This window comes from Prionailurus bengalensis, chromosome B2 (assembly GCF_016509475.1).
Source record: "Prionailurus bengalensis isolate Pbe53 chromosome B2, Fcat_Pben_1.1_paternal_pri, whole genome shotgun sequence".
NCBI lineage: Eukaryota > Metazoa > Chordata > Mammalia > Carnivora > Felidae > Prionailurus > Prionailurus bengalensis.
In genome coordinates, this window is record NC_057349.1 from 34,061,551 (window position 1) to 34,075,257 (window position 13,707).

Below are 13,707 nucleotides of genomic sequence, written 5' to 3' on the forward strand. Positions count from 1 at the left end.
CAGAGAGACTATTCAAACAGTAATATAATGACCTTATAAGTCCTGATGCAAACAAACTTAAAATTAGCAGGGAAATCTGAACCCTGATTGGGTATTTGCTATTATGGACTTGTTTCAAAATATTTTAAGTGTGGGGGCGCCTGGGTGGCTCAGCTGGTTAAGCGTATGGCTACTGATTTCAGCTCGGGTCATGATTTCCAGCCCCACATCAGGCTCTGTGCTGAGTGTGGAGCCTGCTTGGGATTCTCTCTCCCTCCGCCCTTATACCCCTCTCCCCCACTCACAGGCTCTCTCTCTCTCTCAAAAAAAAAAAAATAATAATAATAATTTTTTTGAGTGTTATATTAGTACTGTAGCTATGTTTTGAAAATTAAGAGTCTATATTTTAGGGGCACCTGGGTAGCTCAGCTGGTTGAGCACCCATCTTCGGCTCAGGTCATGAGCTCATGGTTCATGACTTTGAGCCCCACATTGGGCTCACTGCTGTCAGCCCAGAGCCCCTTTTAGATTGTCTGTCACCTTCTCTCTGTGCCCCTCCCCCACTCATGTGCATGCACACGCGCTCTCTCTCTCAAAAATTAAAAAAAAAAAAAAAAGAGTCCATATTTTACAAAATGATATGTCGTCTGAGGTTTGCTTTAAAATAAGATGGGTGGGGGGCACCTGGGTGGCACAGTTTATTGAGGATTCAACTCTTGACTTCCACTCAGATCATGATCCCAAGGTTGTAGGATCTAGCCCCACACTGGGCTCCACGATGAGCATGGAGCCTGCTTAACATTCATTCTCTCTCTCTCTCTCTCTCTCTCTCTCTCTCTCTGCCCCTCTCCATTGCTCACACTCTCACAATCTCTAAAATAAAAACATAAAAATTAAAAAAAAAAAAGATGGAGTAGAGCAGAAAAAGAAGATAAAGATGAAACATGAACACAGTTAGTAACTGATGAAGTTGAGATGGATGCACAAAAGCTTATTTTGCAGGGCACCTGGGTGGCTCAGTCAGTTAAGCATCCAACTCTTGATTTTGGCTCAGGTTATGATCTTGAGGTTCACGGGATCCAGCCCATGTCACTGCACTGACAGCACTGAGCCTGCTTGGGATTCTCTCTCCCCCTCTCGCTGTCCCTCCCCTACTCGTGCTCTCTTTCTCTCAAAATAAACATTTTTTAAAAAGTTTATCTTGCTACTTTCTTTTTTGGATATATTTGAAATTTTCCACAAGAAACCTTTTTTAAAAAATTTATTTATTTACTTAGAGAGAGGCAGAGAGAGAATCCCAAGCAGGCTCCGTGCTGTCAGCATGGAGCCTCACTCAGGGCCTGATCTCAGAAACTGTGAATTCCTGACGTGAGCCAAATCAAGAGTCGGACACATAACTGACAGCCACGCAGGCACCACCACAATTAAACTTTTAAAAGACAACAATGCTGCCAATGCCATACATCACTGGAATTACTCCATTTCACAGATTCAAACACAAATAGGTTTCCTACCATTCCCACATCTCTGAAATCAAGACAGCATCTTATAGCGAATGGTGTATCAGTTTAACTGATAGTGGTTTTTTTTTTTTGCGTGGCATATAAAATGGTGTAATTTAAAACTGATTGTGTCCCAAATTCAATGAAAAAAATGTACAAGATTATAAATATATCTGCTTATCTATCTCTCCTTAGCTAAATCATTATTTGCATCATACTAGAAAGGAAGAGTTCAAAAATATCTCTTGACTATCTCCATTTTCTTACTTGCTTGGAATTAATTCAGTTACAGTGAGAGAATCATTAAAATGATACTTTAGCCAATATAAAAATAAAATTAGTCTGCAAACTAGCATTCGTGATAGAGAAGATCTGGGAAGCATCGAGCAAAAAGTCTAAGTATGGGGGGGGGGGGGAACATTGCCTCATTTATCTTGCCAGGTCTAAAAATTATAATAAAAACTAAGTCTAGTTGACCAGCCCATCTTTTCTTCATTTTTAATAAAGGAGTTCCTAAGCACCCACCACTTCAGCATTTGCATAAGTTGCTGGTTTCAAGTAATCTAAAGAACATAGTAATTTGGCAAGCCTCTGGGCCTCACTGCAGCAGAAAGACTAATGTAAACAAAATTTACTAACGTATATAAACTTATTGAGGAAGAAAAGAGAAGAAACTATTTCTGACAACCACAATTCTAGAAATGCAATTTTGCAAGCACGTACTTTAATGGAGTGACAATTAAAAATAATGCCTTTTTAAGATGACAACTCACATTGAAAATTTCAAAGATAAAAAGCAAAGAAAAAGATGGATTGGGCACATTTTTTTAAAAATCAATAAATGAAATTAGAAAGGCTAATAACCCGAGAAATGTAAATTTGCCACATGACAAAAAGTATATTTCTTTTTTATTTTTTAAATGTTTGTTTACTTTTGGGAGAGACAGAGCTTGAGTGGGAAACAGGCAGAGAGCAGGGCACAGAGGATCCAAAGCAGGCTCTACACTGAGAGCAGCAGGGAGCCCCATGTGGGGTTTTGAACTCAAACCATGCAATCAGAAGCCAGATGCTTAACCGACTGAGCCACCCAGGGGCTCCGACAAAAGGTATATTCTTAATAAACACTTCCTAAGATTAAGAAAATGATCAATAATCCATACAAAAATGGGTAAAAGATAGGAGCTGGTCAATAAATACATCCCACAAATGGTCAACCTGACCGGTAACAAAAGAAATTAAAACAAGATACTTATAGCTTACCGAACTTGGGCAACGTTTTCAAGTAACAATGCCCCAGTTCTGGTTGGCCAAGTAGGATGTGCAAAAATATTCCCACTTCCAACATTCTGCCTGGAGCCATCCTCCTTCCTTCACCTCCTTCAAGTGTCACCTCAATGCAGCTTCAGTCACCCTATTTAAAACCGCACCCTCGCCCCCACTCCTCAAATTCCCCTTATCTTCCTCTATTTTTCCAACTTATGGTCTTAACATACTACGCAATTTACTTATGTGCATTGTTTATTCTGTTCCCAATCCCCGTGAAAATAAAGTTCCCAAGGACAAAGATGTTTTTCTGTCACAGAAAACTGTGATGGAAAGCTGCTTGGGATATAGGAGGTCCGCAAAAATTGTTTGTTTAATGAATAGGAAAATTAAACTAGTTAATTCCTTAAAAAAAATTTTTTTTTAATGTTTATTTTTGAGAAAGAGACAGAGTGTGAGTGGGGGAGGGACAGAGAGGGAGACACAGAATCTGAAGCCGGCTCCAGGCTCTGCGCTACTAGCACAGAGCCCAAGGCGGGACTCAAACCCATGAACCGTAAGATCATGACCTGAGCCGAGTCCAACGCTTAACTGACTGACTGAGCCACCCATGTGCCCCTAAATTAGTTAATTCCTAATTAAACTAGTAAATAATGTCTCTGGAGAAAATTTTGTTGACAATATGAATTTAAAAACCTTTAAAATGTACATAACCAGTAATATCACTCCTAAGAATTTATCCTAAGTAAATAATCACTGATGTGAACAATGGCTATCCAAAAGATCATTCATCTTTGCTATGAACTGTGAAAACCTTGAACTAATGTATACTGGAGCCTTTAAAAGCAAGTGGAATATTTAATGCTATGAAAAACATTCATGGTAAGGTTAGCTGGGGAAAAGTATACCCAATGATTCCATTTTTGTCTAAACTAAAATAAATTATGATACACCCGTTTAACAGAATGCTATCTAGATGAAGCTACTCACTGTGTCCTGGATACAGAACCACTTCTAAGCCTTAGTGGAAAAGGCAGACCTTAAAAAAAATAGTAAGGTTATGCTATAAGGAACTGATACAGAGTCAATTTCCAAGGTACGTTGGTAAGTACAAAAAGCATCCAAAACCATTTAACTTAAAAAAAATTGGTTCAAGTTCATGTACTGTACTGTATAAAAATGTTAGAAATTTTCAACTATCGGGGCACCTGGGCAACTCAGTCAGTTGAGCATCCGACTTTGGCTCAGGTCATGATCTGAACTGTTAGTTCAAGCACTGCATCAGGCTCACTGCTGTCCGTGCAGAGCCTGCCATGGATCCTCTGTCCCCTTCTCTCTCTGCCCTTCCCTTGCTCACGTTCGCTCTCTCAAAAATAAATTAAACAAAAAGAAATTTTCAACTATCTTTTCTTCTGAATTTTCAATATAATTAGATATTTTGGAAAATTAGGAAATAAAGCCATCTCTCCTCTCCTTTGACTTCACAGATCGGTGAGTACTAACATGAACAAAATCACTTCTCCAGCTCAAACTGTTTTACTACCAAATTTATACTAAACGCAGTTCTTTAACTGCAAAGAAAGTAAGAATTACTGTCCAAAGTAATTTCCTAAGCTAAGTAATTATTAGATATGAATATCATTCTGGAATTATGTTCCATAGAAGTAATGTGAAAAATAGGATGCCTGGGTGGCTTAGTTGGTTAAGCATCCAACTTCAGCTTAGGTCATGATCTCAAGGTATGTGAGTTCGAGCCCCGCGTCAGGCTCTGTATTGACAGCTCAGAGCCTGGAGCCTGCTTCCGATTCTGTGTCTCCCTCTCTCTTTGCCCCTCCCCTGCTCACGCTCTGTCTCTCTCTCTCAAAAATAAAGATTAAAAAAAATTTTTATTTGATTAAAAAAAATAATACGAAAAGCAAACATAACTGTGTTAAATTGTAAGAGCTATGACAAACGGATAAAGGCACACACCTATTGGTATATATATTGAAAACTGAATGACCAAAGGAAGATAGAGAATTACATCCTTTTAGAGACATAGACAGGGGGCTCTGAAAGGGTGCTTAAACTTTAACCCAGGCATCCTGTGTCACCTCGTACAGAAGCCTCAGTTTGCTCAGTTTCTACCTTGTCTGTCCTCAGACACATCAGAAGGAACTGTCACTTGGAGACAGCAGTGGTTAGTACCTAGGGCTTTGGGGTATGTCGGACCCGGGGTTGAATACTAGCTTTACAATTTTCTGTGGAAGTAATCTGGAAAAATCTCAATTTCCTTATCTGTAAAGTGAAACAGTTTATCATCAACTAGTTAATTTTAGTAAATAAGAATACAGTGTCTGAAAAAGTGAAGTGGAGACAAAATTCTTCAAATAAGACAACTGAAAACCCCCAAGGTCAAATCTTTCAGCACAGTTTCCCAAAGGAAACAAATACCGAATAGCACTGCGCTGGAAGGCAGGGGCCCTGGATTCCAGTTTTGTCCTTGCTACAACCAGCTGTAGCTCCATGGACATGATTTTTCATGTATGTAGGTTCTGGTTTTAAGATCTACAAAATCAGAGGACTGAAATCCTTTCCACCTGTACCCCGCCATGACTAAATTACTAAAACGTTACTTACAGTTTTACTTTTCATTTAAATGCTTGGTTTTTCTAACTTCTCAGCTGTCATCATGACTAAGCTAAGACCATTTCCTTAACTAACTCATCCAAGGTCAAGCTGCTAAAAAGTGGCAAAATCACAATTCAAACCAGATCTGACTCACTTGGGAGACCAAATTCTATGGCATGCTTCTTCTTTAGACCTTCTCCCTGACTAATCTGGTAACCAGCAGCCTGCCTTTGCAAAAGGACTGGAAGTCCAGAGTGCAGTCAGGGGTCATGGAACAGAGTCAAGTTACCTGAGTCAGGTGGGGCTTGAACTTCTGACACAGTATTCTAACCAAGTTAATTAGACATTTCAGCTACTTAAAAGGAGGCTGGAGAAACAAAAAAAGAAAGGTAAAATTGTCAAGAGAAACCATTAACTGAAGACAAAAATAAAGCACCTCTGAAACTGCAAGTAAGTGAAGGTCATTCATTTATATAAAATTTCAGGAATTAAAAGTTGTACAAAATGAAATATTCCGTAAAATAACTGCTAGGTTATCTGTACTACTCGCTTGCTTTTGTGCAAGTGTGAAAATAATGGACACAAATTACCTAACAGCGAATGAAGGAGTAACAGAGAATCCAAAGCACATATATTCGGTTTTAGAAATAAAGAATATGGTTTAAATAGATAATCCAAAGTAATGATTATCTGGTACCAAAAACAGATGATGAGGTGTCTGGCTCGCTCAGTTGGGAGAGCATGCAACTTTTGATCTCAGGGTCATGAGTTCAAGCCCCACACTGGGTGTGGAGCCTACTTTAAAAATACATATATATATGATCACCTTTATATATTTTCCTCCCAAGTTACAGGTTGATTCAGGTTAATACAAAATAATTTCCATGTGGAGAGACCAAGACAGATCACTTCTCAACAATACAGTGAATAATAAAATTACCATCTCTTTACATCAGCAGAAAATACGTTTTATAGCACATTCCTATCAGTTCCACAGGGAATAATAAAACTAAGGCACATACAAAAAAAGAGTAACACTTAAATTCCCACTGCAGACAAGAACCAGGTTAGCTCCTTGGCTGTTTCCATTAAACCAACGTGGGATTACGAACTGGTTCTGAGGGGCGCCTGAGTGGCTCAGTCCGTTGGGCATCTGACTTCCGCTCACGTCATGATCTCACGGTTGGTGAGTTCAAGCCCCACTTCAGGCTCTGTGCTGACAGCTCAAAGCCTGGAGCCTGTTTTGGATTCTGTGTCTCCCTCTCTCTTTCTCTGTCCCTCCCCTGCTTGTGCTCTGTTGCTCTCTCAAAAATAAACAAAAACCATTTTTTCTTTAATAAATAAACAAAAACTGGTTTTGGAACAATCCACACGTGGATAATCACGAGGCAAACACATGGAGATAAACTCACATTTAAATATGTTGGTTACCAAGCACTTTATAAAATAAAAAATTTCATGAGACAGTTAATAGAAATGGAGCAAGAGGTGAGGTCACCTACCACTTTAGCTCTATTGCTATAAGTCATTATGTGTCATTCTCAAACATCAGGTAGTCACCAAAACCACACACACACACACACACACACACACACACACACACACACCTGGTAATATTCAGAAAGGTAACCTAGGAAAACCTCAGAAATGCTCGTTTTCTCAGCTCAAGAGGGAGACCGTATACAACTCCACACAACATCAAGGAAATGGAAGAGTGTCCGGAAAATGATGCACTGTTCTCTAAAGGCAATTTCCAAGCCACTGCAATTAAACGTGAGAACAAGATAAAAGTTCTCCAGACTAAGCTTCACTTTGCAGAAGCCCTCTACTGGGCGTTTCTAAGATGTGACCAACTTTTGTGTTTCCCACAGCAGCGCTTAACCCACGGTTATGCATCCTGCTGGTAAAAACCCGGACATGTGGCACTTCAGACACCAAACCAGAATCACCAAGAGCGTTGGCTAAAGAACTTGCCCGTCACTACCGCGAGGCCCACTCCACAAGGCATCTGCATTCAGCGCGAGGGCTGGAGGTTTTGAGAGAAGAAACAGAAACGCAGTGGTCTGCCTGCCACGGCGAGGAAGGCGACGCTCCGTGCGGGCTCAGGAAGTTGCCCAACCAGGGGGAAAGCTCCATGCCCTCCTCTATGAAAGCGAGCGGGTGGCTGGCAGACCAAAATGCGGAAAATTCAGTAAGAACTCTCTGACGGCCTACCGTGCAGACGTAGGAGTCAAGTTTAAGACTCGGGAAGCAGGTGGGGGGAGAAGCCAGAGTTCACAAACAGATAATGATCTACCAGCTCCGTCGGGAGGCCCAGACCCGGGGGGGGGGGGGGGGGGGGGGAGGGGGGGGGGTCGTGCCTCCTCTCTGGAGTTGGGGAGCTGACGGACCGGACGGGCTCTGGTCCTCCTCCAACAGCCCTTTCCAGCGGGCCTGGCCCTCGGCAACATCAGCTCCGCTCCGCATGGCTCACGGAGTGCGACCCTCCAAGGCCACTCCGCGGCCATGTGGCTGGGGCCGCAGGGCGCCCAAACCCGGCGCACGTTCAAGAGGTGAAACCAGAGGAGAGGAGGTGCGGGAGGAAATCCAAAGAATGGGATGTCGGGGTACAAGACTCACTTCCTCTGGGCTTTGTCCTTCTTGGCCTTGGTCCTTTTCTTTCGGGCCTGGAGCGCAAGCACTGCAGAAGAGAGGGATGGATGAAGGGCGAATGTGGAGTAAAGGAGGCGACCAAGGTGAGGGTGGAGACCCAGCAGGGGCGCGAGGCCCGGGTGCGGGGCCTGGCTGAGGGGCGGCTCCGGGACGAGCGCCGCGGCTTCGGCGAGGCGGCCGGCCGAGCGGCGGGCGGCCGGCGGGGCGCAGAGCTGCGCCCGGGCGGGGTGCGCCGGCGGGGGCTCGGGTCTGGTCAGGGGGCCGGCGGGCGGGGGTCTGCCTCGCCGGCCGCGGGCCGGGCCCTGCAGCGGCCCCAAGGCGCGGGCCGGCCTGGCGGGGAACAAGGGGCGATGACTGCCGGTGCGGAAGGACGCCTGGGCGGAGGGGCGCGGACCCGCAGCCCAGAGGCGGGGGGTGAAGGGCGGCGCCACCTCAGTGGGGGGGCGCCGCACGCCCGGGGACCGGACTGCGGCGGCTAGGCAAAGCTCCGACGCGGACCCGGGCCTCGCCCCGCCGGCCGTTGCCCCTCGTGGCGGAGGCCGCTCCACCGCTCACCTTTCCGCTCCATGGCGAGACCGGTAACCGCCAGGCGCCTGCGCACTCGAGTGGCGGCGACTCCCGCTCCCGCCGCGGCCCAAAACCAAGCCCGCGCACACCCCGCCCCCCAGTTCCCGCCCCGCCCCCGCCCCACGACGGCGCGCGCCTGCGCGTTGAGCGCGGAGCCTACCACCTGCTCTCGAGAAGGGGGGGCGGCGGTAAAGAATCGGGGGCTGGGAGAAGGAAAGAACGCCGAGTGTGAATGCTACAGAGGTGTTCAAGAACCAGGCTTGGAAGCCTGGCGGGCTCAGGTTCGTTCCATTTGCGGCGAGGTTGCCCTTTAGCAGAGGAGAAGACCGTGGCCTTGAGGGTTCCCTGCGTGCTGCGTCAGTACTCTGCCGCCTACTGGAGTCCGCCTCAGTTTCCTGGTCTGTAAAATGGATTTAATTAGGCGTGTCCTAGTTCCTTCCCTGAGCCCTTGTGAGGATCAATTGAGATACTATAGAAAGAAAATGGGGGGTCGGGGGGAAAGATTACAAGTGAGAAATTAAAGAAAAGTGGGGCAACACAAAAGAAAGACTGGAAGGACGAAACCCGTGAGCCTATCCTCCCTTTAAAAGTGAATTTTCTTTTAAAATTTCACGTTTAAATGAAGGCTGTAAAGGAAGGAAGGGGGAGAATAAAGACAATGTTTTCTCATGTTACCACTATCATCTTTTCAGTACGTGATAACTATAGTTGTCGTATAGGATGTTTTTATACTTTTCTAAGTGCATTATGTCTCATTTGATATTTATGACAACCTAAAAGCAAAATATTACCTCCACTATACAAAGAAACAAAAAGCTGGAGAGGATGCGTATTTATTAAATCTTGGTGCCTCGATGCAATGATTCAATCATCAAACCCTTTTTATAAAGCAAGGTTAGCAAAATTTTTCTGTAAAGGACCGTAAAGGAAACATTAAGGCTTGTGGGCATAAGCTCTCTTTATCAGCTACTCAGTTCTGCCACTGGAGCTCAAAAGGAAAATGGAAGATAAGGGCTGTGTTCCAATAAAGCTTTACTTAACGGTTCCTGAAATTTGCATTTCATGTCATGAAATATTCTTCTTCTGTTGATCTTTTTCCAACTATTTCAGTCATTCTTGGCTCAGGTCCTAGTTTGCCAACTTCTGTTGTGAAGTACTACAACTGGACAGGGCAGAAGCTCTGGAGACCGTTGCCCTAAAAGAAATGAGACTATAGTGGGGAAGACAGACAAGTAATTAATTGAGAAAGGAAGATGAAAATGGGATAGTGCTGCACAAGTGAAGCATGGGGGCTTGCGTGGGATTTTGCTGAGCAAAGTAAATAATTACATCCAGCCAGGGAGGAGGCAGCTCTTGGACTGGGTCTTGGGAAATGGGTAGGGTTTCCATAGGTGGAGAAGGAGATGTTAGGCATTCCTGAATGAGAAAATCAGTTGAGCAAAAAAGGACCGATTTGGAAATGGGTGGGGGCTGGGACTGGTAATGACTGAAGTGGATCGAGTGGGATGCGAGGCCAGAAATGCCAGTTTGCCAAATTTGAAATTTAGATAATTAATATCTGTTGCATGGAACCTGAATGATAGCATTTCTGGACATATTGCAAAAGAGGACAGCACCTGTTGGCCAAGGAAAACTTCTTCCCAATTTCCTCCCCACTCTGCTTAGGAACAGAAGGAGAGTTGGGTCAGACAGTGACACCCTGGAGTCTGAGGATTCTGCTCGGGCAGCAAAACCTCCATGTGATTTAGAAAAAAGACGGGAGAGCTGTGGTAGCTGACGAAAAGTTTCAGAATCGGGAAAGTACCCTCCACCAGAGAGTTAGGTCTGTGAGGCTAGGGACCCTGTTTGGATTTTCCTTGATGTATCCTCAGTGCCTAGAACAGTGTCCAGCCCTCAGTAGGTGCTCAGGTGTTTGTCTAATCAAAGAATAAATGATGTGCAGTTTATGAGAAAGTTCTGGACGAGAGAGAGAAAACACTGAGAAGGACAACATGAAGCTGTGCTAACACCCAAATGGGTTCCTGCAGATTCATCAAAAAGGGAGTAAGTTTAACTTGGCATGAGAGTGATCATTGCTTCTTTCTTTGCTCTAAGAGCTTACCAACTGTTTAATAATGCATTTGAGAATTTTTCCAGAGTCCATGTCAAGTTCACTGGATTGAGTTCCCTGAATTGACCATTCCTTCCTTTTTTCATTTGGGCTCCCCATTCCCTCCGTCTCACCCCCACTTTCACAGGGCTTGTTCTATCCTGGACTTCACCCTTCCTCTTCAAGTGGTGGCCACTCTTGCATACATACTCCCACAACCGTTTTTCTCAAGTTCTTTTAAAAGTAGAATTATTCAGAGAACGTGAACTGTTCAGGAGTAGTGTCAGAATTTAATTTCTGAAATGATCCCATTCTCCATGAGCTAATTTCTTAAGACTGCCCTGGAGTCTTCCCTAACACTTGCGCGTTTTGAAATTTGTTCACCCAAACTTTAGGACACACTTTGGTTACCACAAACTCTTACACTTTGTCCAGAGTTTTGATCTGAATTAAATCCCAAGTATCATTTCTCTGTATGGCTTCCCCTTTGTCTTGTAAGATGAAATGGACAACAGAAGAAACTGAAAATACATCAGATGCTGGGAGCCTGGGTGGCTCAGTTGGTTGAGTGTCTGACTCTTGATTTTGACTCAGGTCATGATCCCAGGGTCATGGGATCGAGCCCCGGGTGGAGCCTGCTTGAGATTCTCTCTCTGTGTCCCTCTGTCTCTCTATCTCTCCCTCTGCCCCTCTCTGCTGCTCATGCTCTTTCTCTCTCTCTCAAATTAAAAAAAAAAAAATTAAAAAAGAATACATCACATGCTCTATTTTGGAGATTCCCAATAGATGTCTACATAATTGGAGAACCCCAATAGAATTTTACATAGTTTTGTAAAGTATATTGGGAAAACATATTCTAGACTTGAGTTTCAGGAAACACAAGGCATGTTCAACACTTAGTTGAAGAGGACTGGATGAAAGGACTGAGGTGTGGATAGGGTTAAGGGAAACCGACGAGGGATGGTGAGGCATCCAGGGAGTAGCAATAGTAGGAGTCTTTACCACCCCCAGGCCTGAAGGGACAGGGGGTGGAGGTGTTACCAGAGCCCAATAATAGCTTATATTAGTCTGCTTAGGGTTGATATAACAAAGGACCACAAACTGGGTGGCTTAGTCCACAGAAAATTTATTGTCTCACAGTTCTGGAGGCTAGAAATCCAGGTATCAGGAGGGATGGTTCCTTCTGGGGACTGTGAGGGAAGGATCTGTCCTCTTTCCTTGGATTGTAGATGACTGTATCTCTGTATCTCTTTATATTTTCTTCTATGTGTGTCTCAATCTGTGTCCAAATTTCCCCTTTTCATAAGAACACCAGTCGTACTGGACTAGGACTCATCCTAATGATCTCCTTTAACTTGATGACCTCTGTAAAGACCCTATCTCCAAATAAGGTCATTTTCTGAGGTACTGGGGGTTAAGACTCCAATATATCTTTTTTTTTTTTTGGGGGGCGGGGGGCACAATTCAACCCATATCAGAATTGTAGTGATAAGAAAGAAGTGCCTGACAGCAGCTGTGTCCCTTGATAAAAGGGCAAAGCCATTGCCCAGCAGGGATTTAAATACCCAACTTCTTTGCTTCTCATCCTCTCGGGCTAGTGCCTCCCATTGACTGAACCCACTTCAAGTTAGAAGGCAAGGGTGCCTGGGTGATGCAGTCCACGCAAGCCAGCTGCCCAGGACACAGAGAGGGTGGAGACGGGTGGAGGGTTAATCTGGAGGGAAAACAGAATATCCAGCACAGCCTGTCTGGGCAGTCTATAGGATACACCCAAGGTGGCTAGCATTTTTTAAGCCAGTAAGTCAGCCTTTTGGGCTCCCTGGTCCCTGGAGAGGCTTGAGAACAGAAGCTGCTTGGAGATAGCCCCCTTTCCGACTTTGTTTGTTTTTTGTTTTTTTCTATAAAAGCTTAAGCTTCACAAGGGAATTGTGTTGGAATGAAGGGTTGGGGAGACTAGGGGGAGGAGATGAAAGAATAAAAGGCTTGGCTTGGTGAGATGGGAAACTATGTAAGTTCTCTGAGGTCTTAGTGTCTCTGTCATTTTGGATGCTCTGCCCACCGCAGGAAAGTTAGAGGAAACCGGAGATTCTCTGGCAATGAGGAGGTTACAGAGATCGGTGGTTCCAGAGGCAGCTAGAGCCCTTGCCCTGCTCCCTGGAAGTGCTCCAGGGAGACAGCAAGGTGTTGCAAACTGACCTAAGATGATCACGTCCAACTCGGCCTTTTTTTTTTTTGTTGGTTACAATAGCTGCCAGAGAAGTCCGAAGTGACGAGGGGTTGCCTGCTTCACATCCTTACTCCCAGAACATATAAAGAAAAAGTTGCAGTCTAAAATCTGCCACAACCACACACACACACACACACACACACACACACACACACACACCATTTATTAAACACTCATTAGCAGGCAGGCACATTAGCTTCTTTGAGATCTCTCTGTCCTTTTGGATGCTCTGGCCACGGCATGAATCAAAGCTTTACTCAGGGTGAGGCAACGGTGTCACAGAGGGAGGACTCTGTCTCCCACATAGGAGGCATCAGAGAACCAGAGAGGGAGTCTGCTTTCAACTTCGTTATGCTGTTCCAGTCCTGATCAACCCCAGAGGTGACATCAGAAGCAGGTTTCCTCTCACGAGGTGAGCTGATGTTAATTTGTGTAATGATTGTCATTTTCAAAAGCTGTCGTTGGCGGGATTCGTGGTAATCGATTACCCTGAACCCTTGGTCGAAGCCATCTTCTGACTAGGATGTTCGCAAACCACCCCTGGCAGAGGAATTGCAGATTACAGTACAAGCTGCCCCTGGGGGGTAACTATGAGTAGTGCCTACAAATGTCATTCTGTCTTTGCCAAAGGTTTTAATATGCCCCAAGTATTTTCTTTTGAAAGGGTGGGTTCATTTCTTGAAAAATGCCAATTGAAGAAAAAGAAAGAAACATGGGAGTCCAACACCAGGGGAACGATTCAGAAAGTTTTACAGCACCTCCTCTCCAGGTGAGTTGCCAAAACAGGGATACATTGAATCCTCTCTATGGTTCTGTAG

The 13,707-nt window shown here is 44.6% G+C and overlaps 1 protein-coding gene across 1 annotated transcript in view; it reads right to left on the bottom strand.

The window, feature by feature from the left end:
* SRPK1 (SRSF protein kinase 1) overlaps window positions 1-8,589 on the bottom strand; it is an 82,591-nt gene extending 74,002 nt beyond the window's left edge. The window contains 2 exon segments of the mRNA XM_043592967.1: window positions 7,974-8,496; window positions 8,499-8,589. Of these exon segments, the coding sequence (XP_043448902.1) occupies window positions 7,974-8,496; window positions 8,499-8,574 (599 nt within the window). The 5' untranslated portion in view covers window positions 8,575-8,589.
* Between the last annotated feature and the right edge of the window lie 5,118 nt (window positions 8,590-13,707).